At 43.7% G+C, this 11,906-nt stretch overlaps 1 protein-coding gene across 1 annotated transcript in view; it reads right to left on the bottom strand.

Annotated features, from left to right (window-relative positions):
• Window positions 1-218: 218 nt before the first annotated feature.
• LOC125485156 (ubiquitin carboxyl-terminal hydrolase 19-like) overlaps window positions 219-11,906 on the bottom strand; it is a 27,397-nt gene continuing 15,709 nt past the window's right edge. Inside the window, exons 6-11 of the mRNA XM_048606654.1 lie at window positions 11,647-11,805; window positions 9,878-9,988; window positions 6,016-6,126; window positions 4,338-4,439; window positions 2,097-2,237; window positions 219-338 (exon numbers count right to left, since the gene is read on the bottom strand). Of these exons, the coding sequence (XP_048462611.1) occupies window positions 219-338; window positions 2,097-2,237; window positions 4,338-4,439; window positions 6,016-6,126; window positions 9,878-9,988; window positions 11,647-11,805 (744 nt within the window). The remainder of the gene's footprint in view (window positions 339-2,096; window positions 2,238-4,337; window positions 4,440-6,015; window positions 6,127-9,877; window positions 9,989-11,646; window positions 11,806-11,906) is intronic.

Raw genomic sequence — 11,906 nt, 5'->3', positions numbered from 1 at the left:
AACCTGCGGAGCTTTTCCAGCAACTTTGTTTTAGTTCCTGATTTACAGCATCCATAATTCTTTCTGTTTTTATATCATCTTAGACTGTTGATCAGCCAGTCAATCCAACCAGTACTCTCTTTCATCTGTGTAGAGTGAGCAGACATGAATAGGAGAAAGAAAATGAGTACCCATAGTTGGTGCTTAATGTCAGTACTGTATGGATTTGAAGGGCTGACTCACTGATTGCAGTAGGCGACTCGGTAGCAACTGGTGCAACGCCGCAACTTTTCATCAGGCTGCTGTGGTTTCTGACAGGCAGCACATTTGTTGATCGGGACGTTAGGGATTAACAGTCGCTATAAACAGAGAGAGGCAGCAAGTTAGACATGTCTACCAGCTGGGAGAGTCACTTATAGCATGAGATACTCAATGTACAAAGATCCTAAATAACAGAATAGCAACCGAATGCAACTAATGTGTTTAAGGGTCATTACTAGCAGAGATTAAAAAACACATTGCATTCAACAATTGTGGAACATGGCCATCAGACAACACCAATATCAGCCAGCTTAACATTTCAACAAAGCCGTATCCATGTAACTGGAGGCCAAGCACGGAAGGTTTGTAGCAATGGAGAAGGAGAAATGAATTTTCTCCACAGATGCCCAATTTTGCAACTTAACTAGGAAAATCTATTATTTTAATTCTGTGCCAGTGAAATGGTAACGTTGAAACAAAGCCTATAACGGAGATGACAGTCTCATGGCAACAGTTAATTGCTGCTAGATTTTTAAAGGTTCTGAACTTTTCTTTTTTTTTGAAAAGTTATGGGATTTAGACCTTACTGCCCATCTCTGATTGCTCTTGAGAAGTTGACAATGAGCTGCCTTCATTAATTGCTGCAGTCCTTGGGATGTAGTTCAAGAAGCAGGTTACCATCACTTTCTTAAGGGCAATAAATGCTGTCTTATCCAGCAATGCCCACCTCCCATGAATGAAGTAATCACTTCCTCACTGCAGGTGGACACTGGGAAACAGAATAAATTTGAGGAGACAAACAAATGTTTAATTAACAACGGGTTAATAGGTAACGGGAGCAGGCAGGAAAGTGGAGTGAGGCTGAGATGAGATCAGCCATAATCATATTAAATGGAGGAGCAGGCTTGAGGGGCTGAATGGCCTACTCCTGCTCTTAGTTCTTATGAATACAAAAAGTAACTTGGGATGGTCATTAAGTACAAGCCTGCCACTGTCATGAATATCCATGAATAAAATTAATAGATGACTTCAATCTAGTCCTCATCTGACATTTGGGATACTGCATTTCCACAGGAAAGTACAGGAAGTCTCTTTTCCCTGGGTATGAGGAGATAAACTGCAGCACATCCATCTTCACCCAGAGTACGATTAACCCAGGATAGCCCTGGCACCTTCTGCTCATGTGAGTTTGCAAGGTGGGCACTGCTATTTGTGGAAATCGACAGAACTAAACAGTGGTTTTATTGGGCGTGGGCAGCATTTTTATAAAATAATTTCTTGGGAAGAGTGTGATGCTGGCAAGGCCAGTATTTGCTATCCATCCCAAGCTGTTCTAGAGTGGTGGTGGTGAGCTTTCTGGAGCTGCATCTAGCTGATTTGCTGCAACTGAGTAACTCACTGGGTCACTTCAGAGGGCAGTTACGAGCCAAACACACTGTTGAAATATTAGAGATTTACATCTAAGCCCAAAGTGACAAGGAACACAGGTCTTTTTTCCTGAAGAATATTATGAATTAGTGCGTTTTAACAACAATCTGACAATTTCGTGGCCATTTTTACTGACATTAAGTTTTTATTGAATACTGAACCCTCAAACAGTCACTGGCGTTTTGAACTGTCATTCTTCCAGTTACTAGCTTAGACTCTGGATAATTTGTCTACTAACAACCATGACCACGGTGAGCAGAAATGGAATTGTCTATACAGTGCCCTCAGCCTGATGGCCAAACAACCCAGGAGGGGACTGCAATGACTGACAAACTGCAAACGTGCAAGAACTCCCAGCCATTTCATTGACAATGACTGGTCAACATTCAGAGCTAGAATCAGTACAAGGTAAGGAGCAAAGCAGGTACCTGTTGTACATTCAATTCGAGCACCCTCTCCTTTGCGAGATCCTTAGTCAACACCTCAAAGCAGAAGAGTGTGTCGCTCGGGGACACAGTATCCAGGGACTGAGACGTTTGAAATATCCGATGGAATCTATTCCTTGCAACCTACAGGGGATGCCAGTAAGTCAAAATGAGAGATCAGTGGACAATTCAGCCCTTTCTATAAGCAATTAGGAGTTGGGAGTTAGTAAGTTATTCAATCTCGTAAGTGCAGAGTTAGATTAAAACTTCTTCTACACTGTCCCCATCAAACATTCCCATAGAATCCCTACAGTACTGAGAAGCCACACTGACCCTTCGACAAGCATCCCATCCAGACCCACCACCCCATCCTATCCCTGTAATTCTGCATTTCCAATGGTTAATCAAGAACAAAGAACAAAGAAAATTACAGCACAGGAACAGGCCCTTCGGCCCTCCAAGCCTGTGCTGATCCAGATCCTCTATTTCCAAGGATCTGTATCCTTCTGCTCCCTGCCCATTCATGTATCTGTCTAGATACATCTTAAATGACGCTATCGTGCCCGCCTCTACCACCTCTGCTGGCAACATGTTCTAGGCACCCACCACCCTCTGCGTAAAGAACTTTCCACGCATATCTCCCTTAAACTTTTCCCCTCTCACCTTGAAATCGTGACCCCTAGTAATTGAGTCCCCCACTCTGGGAAAAAGCTTCTTGCTATCCACCCTGACTATACCCCTCATGATTCTGTAGACCTCAATCAGGTCCCGCCCCCTCAAACTCCGTCTTTCTAATGTAAATAATCCTAATCTACTCAACCTCTCTTCATAGCTAGCGCCCTCCATACCAGGCAACATCCTGGTGAACCTCCTCTGCATCCTCTCCAAAGCATCCACATCCTTTTGGTAAAGTGGCGACCAGAACTGTATGCAGTATTCCAAATGTGGTTGAACCAAAGTCCTATACAGCTGTAACATGACCTGCCAACTGTTGTACTCAATACCCCGTCTGATAAATGAAAGCATGCCATATGCCTTGACCACTCTATCCACCTGCATTGCCACCTTCAGGGTACAATGGACCTGAACACCCAGATCTCTCTGTGCATCAATTTTCCCCAGGGCTTTTCCACTAAACCAATATATCCCTGGGCACTATGGGCAATTTAGCATGGTCAGTCCACCAACCTGCACATCTTTGGACTGTGGGAGGAAACCAGAGCACCCGGAGGAAACCCACGCAGACACGGGGAGAATGTGCAAACTCCAAACATACAGTCGCCCGAGGGTGGGATCGAACCCGGGTCCCTGGTACCGAGAGACAGCAGGACAGGGACAGCACAGGGCTTGAAAAATGAAATTCCCTCTATTCCACTGAGTGTGTCTCAGCCCCAATGACAAAGTGATTCACTTCCATCCTGTGGCACCAGTAAGACTGCAAATGTAACACTGTTGTCAGCTCATTCTCACTAGCTTGAGGACATTATAAAATTAATTTCATTCAGACTTTCAGGACATCTCTCAACAGGGGTTCCAACTCTGGTTCAACACTTTTTTTTTAAAAAAACGTTTCACTGTTGGATTCCCTGATGTTCATTCCATTCTCCCCATTCTGCCAAATCCAACAGCAGCGTGTCTGTGTGGGTTTCCTCCGGGTGCTCTGGTTTTCTCCCACAATCCAAAGATGTGCAGGCTAGGCAGATTGGCCATGCTAAATTGCCTGTAGTGTTCAGGGATGTGTAGATTAGGTGGGTTATAGGGAGATAGTTCTGGGTGGGATGCTCCAAGGGTCAGTGTGGACTTGTTGGGCCGAAGGACCTGTTTCCACACTGAAAGGATTCTATGATTAGTCTCCAAAGAAAATACAAACGTTGTTTGAAATGAACCTCCCTTGCAGAAATATTCTGGAGATTAATTTTTTTTCCGGGAGACTGCAGGATAATTCTAACAGATTAACACTGGACATGAAGCTTGGTGAAAGGCTAGTGTCAAATCCAGTGTCCTAGTGTGCTTGGAGACAATAAGAACTGCAGATGCTGGAAGCCAGAGTCTATAGGTGAGGCTGGAAAAGCACAGCAGGTCAGACAGCATCCAAGGAGCAGAAAGTCAGTGTTTTGGGCCGAAACCCTGATGAAGGGTTTCAACCCGAAACGTGGACTTCCTGCCCCTTGGATGCTGTCTGTCCTAGTGCGCTCCCCTTGCTGGCATTTTAGTGTTGTCGCCTGCTTAGTTTGAAGGACTCACCTCAGTCAGTCGTAGTGTGTCAGCTTTCACTTTCATATTGCGAGAGATTGCGTCAAGCACGTCGGCTGCACTTGCATTCTCCTTACTCACGCTCACCAAGACCTGGCAGCAGGAAAGGAGACAATTTATTCAACAACTTATATTCACATCGTCTCCTTTAAATTGTCCAAAGTGCTTCACAAAAGCATAACAAAACTAAATCTGACACTCAAAAATATATCGCAAGAAACTGGTCAGAGTTCTGTTTGGGGACGGTTTGAAAGGAAAGACATTAAGGGGTGGAGAGGTTTAGCAAGGGAATGCCAGCGCTTAGTGCTTTGGTGGGTAAAGACACAATCACTAATAACTGAGGGATTGAAATCAGGGACGCTCACAAGACCTTAACTGGGGTAGTGCTGAGGTCTCAAAGGGCTCGAAGTCTGCAGGAGATTAGAAATAGGGAAGGACAAAGGATAAGAAATTTTAACAAATGTGTTATCAGACTGGGAGCCAATACCTACTTTAAAAGAACAAGTTGTGTGTGAAAGTGACAGCGTTTTTTTTTGTGGAGCCCTACTGGAACTTTCTGATGTGGAGTGTGATACACCAAATACAGCATCGTGATGATCCGAGTTTACTAGGCTAATTAAAATTCAGCTACCATAATCCTACTGAAACAAAAAAGGGGACAGCAGAAATCACTTCAGAACAGGATTATAGGGCATTACTCGGGGTTTCCAAAGGGGACTGTGATACACCAAACTGATCACGTTGCTCTCAATTGATTAGGGTCATTAAAATTTAGCTAACAAAATCCCCTGATTAAAACAAAGTTTCTGTATGTAAATTCCTTAGCACTGCACGTGGAACACTGCAAAGTGGCAGAGAGTTCTTTCCAATCAACGTTTGACAAAAAAAAAGCACACTTGAAGTCTTCCAGATAGCCATGGAGAAAGATGAAGATGGTGGAGGAATACCTGTGACAACACTGCTGCTGCTGCAGCAACAATCTGATCTTCCTGTCACGTGTGGATCATTTGGCATTTTTTTAAAAACTGGCCTTATTTCATCATGGCCATCATGACAGCAGCTCTTCGTGGTGCCTCACTAGATACTGATCTCAGTAAATGGCTCAGTAAATCCATTAAGATATCCCTGACACCTGTCTGATCAACGGTGTTAATAGTTCTCGTTCAATGTAGAAATCAACACTACAACTTTGGCCCACCGGGCCAACTAGGAAGTCAATAATGAATGACTGGGACTTCAAGGGTGTTAGGACATTGGCAGAGTTTAGGGTGAATACATGCTTATAGTACGCAAGGTTGGACAGCATTGAAACAGCAGGCTGGAGGTAAAAAAAAAGGCACGGATGAGAGTTTTGGCACAGGAGCGGAGGCAGGTAATTGTCAGGTGATGTTAGAGATGAGGAACCGGGCATGGAGTCATATGCATGGTGGGGTTAATATCATCATAAAGAATCTAATGCTGAAATATTAAGTTCTCTCCAAAATGACATCTTCCCCAAAGAAAACACAGTCAACATTCTTTGGTTTTTCTCAAGCCTAGAAATTCCCAGCGTGCAGGGTTATTTTCACGTCAACCTCAAAGGGAGTGGAGTTGACTGAGCTGAATGGCACGTGCTGCTTAGTGAAGGTTTGACCAATAACACAAACTGTCAGAAACAGACAGTTCTTACCTTTACTGGCTTCTTATGAGGCTCCTTGGCAAAAAAGTAAACAGTGAGCAACTTCTGTTTCTGTGGCAGGGGGACGGACAGGTAGAGAAAAGGATCGAATGTGATCGACACCTGGAAAACAAAATTTTCAATTGAGACAGCAACAATGTACAGGGCACTGGTAAGCATCAAAGCGCAACTAAAATAGAAGACAAGACAGAGGGATTCAAAGGGAGAGGGGAGAAACAAGAGTGCAAGTGCAAAAAGTATGTCACAGTTGTTTCTTTCCTGATGTGCAGTCACCAGCCACATCTCCTCTAGAGAGGCAGGTGAACCTGCATTCAGCTGCACCCTGAGCTTGAGAATGCAAATTGAGGAGGTGAGCGTCACTAACTGCTGGACTCCATCAGGGACGGCACAGTGCTCTAACAGCCACAGGGCTCCAGGAAAACTGTGCTCAAGGCAAGCAATGGCTCAATGGGCCATGGATGTTTATGCAAAGCTTTTATTAGTGCTCCCTTGTACAAGGTAACAAGAAATGTGGTAACAAGAAATGCAAATTAAAGTCTCCTCTCCATGGTGCCAATGCTAAGGTGCTCTAAAGTATGTGCACAATATTCTGAACTCTCAGATGTGCATCCTCATGGCACCCCTCAGCAAACCAGGGTCACAGCTGGTGCCAGACTTGTCCTTTAGACTCTCTGTCCCTTGTCCAACACACTCAGTATATACACAGCCAGCAGGCAGGCAGCTTGCAACTTCTAGTCTGGGGTGAATTCACAACCAAGAGGAAAGAAAAGTGTCTCTTTTGTGCCATTATTCTTATACTTGTTATTGTCTTTTGGATTTATTTTAACACTTGATCCCATCATCCAGGAATTTCGTCAATCTTCTGAGAAAGTACTGTATCACCAGTTTGTCATCTGTAGGATGAGATGTGAAACCAAGGTTCTGTTTACTATCCTAGATGGATGTAAAAGACCCAGTGGCACTAACAGAAGAACAGGGAACACTGAAGATTATTTTACAACTGCAATGTCTTTTGATTTTAAAATTTTGAAGCTAGTTTCCATAGCCTTGCCCCACCGTATCTGTAATCACCTCTAGCTCCAGACGTGCTTCAAGAACTCGGCACTACTTCAATTCTAATCCACCAAGTGGCCACAATTTTAATTGACCACTAATGGTGTAACATTCCGTCAGCTGTCTAGACCCCTGAGCTCTGGAAAACCCTCTCTTGCGCCTCTGAAAACTACTTCCTTGACCAAGCTCTGCCCCAATATCTCTTTACATGGTTTATATTAATTGGTGCGACTTAAAACGAAAAATTTAAGTACCTTGAGACTTTTATGTTTTTTTCTTTATTCATTAAGAGGATGAGGGCATCACCGGCTAAGCAGCATTTATTGCCCATCCCTAATTGCCCAGAGGGCAGTTATGAGTCAACCACATTGCGGTGGGTCTGGAGTCACATGTAGGCCAGACCAGGTCAGGATGGCAGTTTCCTTCCCTAAAGGACATTAGTGAACCAGATGAGTTTTTCCGACAAACAAGAGTGGATTCATGGTCATCATCAGATTCTTAATTGCAGATATTTTATTGAATTCAAATTCCACCGTCTGCCATGCCAGGATTCGAACCCACGTGCCCAGAACATTAGAGATAACAAGGTGTAGAGCTGGATGAACACAGCAGGCCAAGCAGCATCAGAGGAGCAGGAAGGCTGACGTTTCGGGCCTAGACCCTTCTTCAGAAAAGGGGGAGGGGAAGGGGGTTCTGAAATAAATAGGGAGAGAGGGGGAGGCGGATAGTTTCAAAATCTCCCCTCCCCCCACCGCATCCCAAAACCAGCCCAGCTTGTCCCCGGGCTCCCTAACCTGTCCTTCCTCCCACCTATCCCCTCCTCCCACCTCAAGCCCCACCCCCATCTCCTACCTACTAACCTCATCCCGCCCCCTTGACCTGTCCATCCTCCCTGGACTGACCTATCTCCTCCACACCTCCTCACCTACACTCACCTTTACTGGCTCCATCCCCGCCTCTTTGACCTGTCCGTCTCCTCTCCACCTATCTTCTCCTATATCCATCTTCTATCCACCTCCCTATTTATTTCAGAATCCCCTTCCCCTCCCCCATTTCTGAAGAAGGGTCTAGGCCCGAAACGTCAGCCTTCCTGCTCCTCTGATGCTGCTTGGCCTGCTGTGTTCATCCAGCTCTACACCTTGTTATCTCAGATTCTCCAGCATCTGCAGTTCCTGCTATCTCTAGCCCAGAACATTATCTGGGTCTGTGATTAACAGTCCAGCAATAATGACACCAGGCCATCACCTCCCCACCTTTATGATAAAGGCTCTTTATAAATACAAATTATTTAAATCTCTATCCAGATTTAAAGCAGTTTTTTGAGGAATGCTGCCACCTACTGTTTGAAGAACAAACACACTTCCCCTCTATTTGCACGCCATCAAGTCCAGCTGCACCTTCAAATAACTGCATACACCAATTCAGTTTCTCTGAACTCAACAGCACAGATTTTAACAGAGTGAGTGCACGTTGCCAATGCCAAGATTGCCTCTGCCATCCATGCATGCGTAGGTGATATCAGGAAAATGACAAAGTGCTTTGACATCTCTGTAGGCAGTTCTGCTTGCATATCCTTTACAGCACTTACAAAGTATAAAGTAATGGGGCTTGAAGAGGATTTGGCCCATTTAAACCAATTCCCTCATGGACTGACTAAACAACCACTGGTGGTTTTTGGTGGAGGCTGAATAATCCAATTCTGGAGAGGCAGGCTCTGCCACAGGTAAGGCAGGTGGTGTTGCACTGCACACGGTGGAGCTGACAATAAATACTGCCAGACTTTAAACTCCTCCAGAAACACTTAATACTTTACAAACTGTTAAATTCACCATTTCGACCTCTCACAACAGCACTTCATTGCTGCTTTCAGACAACGCTTCCAAGGTTCAGTAACCTCAGTGTCGAAACATAATTCATTCTGAAGGAGGGTCTAGGCCTGAAACATCAGCTTTCCTGCTTCTCTGATGCTGCTTGGCCTGCTGTGTTCATCCAGCTCTACACCTTGTTATCTCAGATAGGCACATTTGCATGGATTCACAAGACAGTGACAATGCCAGGTCTTCAAGATACAGGAATTCTGCAGCTTTTGGCATCTCCCTGCCTATTTCTAACTTGTGCTAGGTTCAAATCTGAAAGAAAGCCTTGTATTTTATCATGCCTTTTGCAAGATTGCTCAAAACATAATTTCTGCACCCTTGTGCTGTTACCATTGTAATGTAGAAACAGGCCAGCCAAATGACACAGAGTAAAGTGCCAGAAAGAGCAACAAGATAATGGTCATATTGTTGGTTTTCAATGATGTTGGTTAAGTACTAAACAGGATACAGGGGAGGATTCACCTGTTCATAACAAAAAAAAGGAGTAGGCTGCTTAACACTGAGCTTATTTCACCACTGAACCAAATCATTGCTGATCACCAGTTTAGCTGTTTGCCAGTCTTTGTTTGACTACTCCAGTTTTCTCATTTTCATTTGACAACTACCAGACCCCACTGTCAGCTTCAGGCTTCTTGAGAGGTCTGTGTTTTAGGTTGGAGTTTCCCTTTGTGTGACTTTGTACCCCTGACATCACCACTGAAAGGCAGCTTGCTCTGGACTTGATCAAACCAGAGGAAAGTGTTTCACACTGACCAACTCTTTGAATCTTTCACATCCATCTAACCAAGGGCGTCAGTTTAATGCCTCATACAAAAAGAAAACACAATATTGGCCTCACCTTCAAGATACAGTTGGTCATTTGAAGGATTCGGTCACTTATCATAGCACCACACACAATATCATTTATCCAGTCAGTCTCTCACCTTGTAACATATGGGGCACACCAACTTTGACTTGTACTGACCCTGGAAGAGATCCACGATAAAGGAGTCATTTCGCATCTTATGACGTTCCCAGGCCTCCTCTGCCACCACCTGCGAGACATGTAAAGCTGTCAAAGAACTGGAGACTGTAGAATACGTTAAAACTATATCTTTAAGTTCTGATGAAAGGTCATGACATGACAAATGAGGCCAGACTTCCCGTTAATTTTCAACATTTAGTTTTATTGTCGAATATACTTCTCTATCTATACCACACCTGATGACAGTGAAGTCAAATCATTGCAATTTAACCATGTCTGTGGGTTACGTGTACAGCAAAATGGAAGGAGAATACAGGTTATGTAAATTGAACCAAGGAGGCATGCTTACTTGCAGTATGTTACACAACAGGTTGTAGTGTGTGAACAGTATGGGACTGGGAGCAGATTCTCAAACACAAAGCAAATAACTCAGTCATGTTCATCATTTGTGCTTCCCTCAGTGGTGGCGTTTTGTGGTTATTATTCTATGGTTATACATGACAATAAAGAGGAATTACAATGTGAAGACACTTTATTCAAGATCGCAACTTCCCAAATTATGAAACAGAACTGGAGGAATGGGACTAATTGCTTTAGCCCTGCAAGGAGTCAGAACAGACAACAGGTTGAGTGGTTTATTTCTGCACTGCATCATTCCATTGTTCTGTTCTTAGCTTATTGCCACTCTCTGGGATTTTCCAAACCCCAGCCTGATTTTTCATTATTCCAAATTGATTAGGTCCTCATGGGCAGATATTTTTAAAATCAACCTGTTCAGACAGGAGGAGGTGCGGCTTGAACCTAAAACCACAAGACTTCACAGGTATCACAACTCTAACAAGAACCTGCTAGTTATCAAGCACAGGTTTAACATTGCCACCCTACAGACTGGAGACTATATGTTTGAATGCGTAGAAAATGGACATTCACAAGAAGCACAAATAGAGATCAGGAACACATGGAGCATTTGCCATCTTTTCCAGAAACAGTAGATTGATGGTATTAGAGGTGCCAGGCAAATCTGTGTGTGGCCAAGTGGTGCCAGAACAAGGTGGTAATGTAGTTGAAAAAAATTTGGCGTCCTTAAGTTCTATGAATAAAAACAGAGGAACTGATGTAAAATCTTTACAAATCTGCCAAGGCATTATGTCCAGTTCTGGACATCACATTTTACAATGTTAAGGACTTAGGGACGGTGCAGTAATTTACTCCAATGGCACAACGGATGAGTGAATTACAGCCATGAGAGAGACTGGAGAAGCCGGGATTGTTTTCCTGATAGCAAGGAATGTTTAATGAAGTTTTAATGGAGACAATTAAAAATCAATGTTTTAATAAGGAGTAGGTAGTCAGGAAGGTTACAGATTAAAGGATATAATTTTCATTTAATTGGCAGAACAGTGGCGGCTACTTCCCATTTAATCTTCTGTTTTAGTTGGAACAGGAAAGACCTTTCCACACTATAACCAGTTGATCAATTTACACTGAACACACTGTGCAATTAATGCTAGTTCCATAACAGTGTGCCCAAATCCGTACAAAATCTCTGGAACTTGACTTATTAAAAGGGAGACCACTGCAGTTTTTTTTATAAAAAAAGCCACAATACAGTGTCAAGAGATATGCCTGCAAAACAAAAAACATGACTGTTTAATACAGAGCACTTGTGAAGCAGTAAGGCAACAATTGGAGTTCCAGGTCAGAGTGTTACCAAGCAGCATGATGTACCTCATCTGGACGCCCATCAGAATCTACGGTCTCAGTGTACGGTTTATTCTGTATTCTATTGAGGTCCTCATGGAGGCCATCCAACAGAAACGCCATGAATTCCTGAGCATCGTGTTGAGCGTAACCAGTGAATTGGCTTGCTTTACTCGCTACAATAGCCTAGGAGAAAGGAGTCGGAAATGAAACTTTTGCATTTGGGTCAGACAAGTTTGAAGCAATATCTAACAAAAGGTGTGGAGCTGGAGGAGCACAGCAGGCCA

Source organism: Rhincodon typus, chromosome 16 (genome assembly GCF_021869965.1).
Source record: "Rhincodon typus isolate 14 chromosome 16, sRhiTyp1.1, whole genome shotgun sequence".
NCBI lineage: Eukaryota > Metazoa > Chordata > Chondrichthyes > Orectolobiformes > Rhincodontidae > Rhincodon > Rhincodon typus.
The sequence above is the reverse complement of the archived record's forward strand: the minus strand, read 5'-3'. Positions and strand labels throughout refer to the sequence as shown.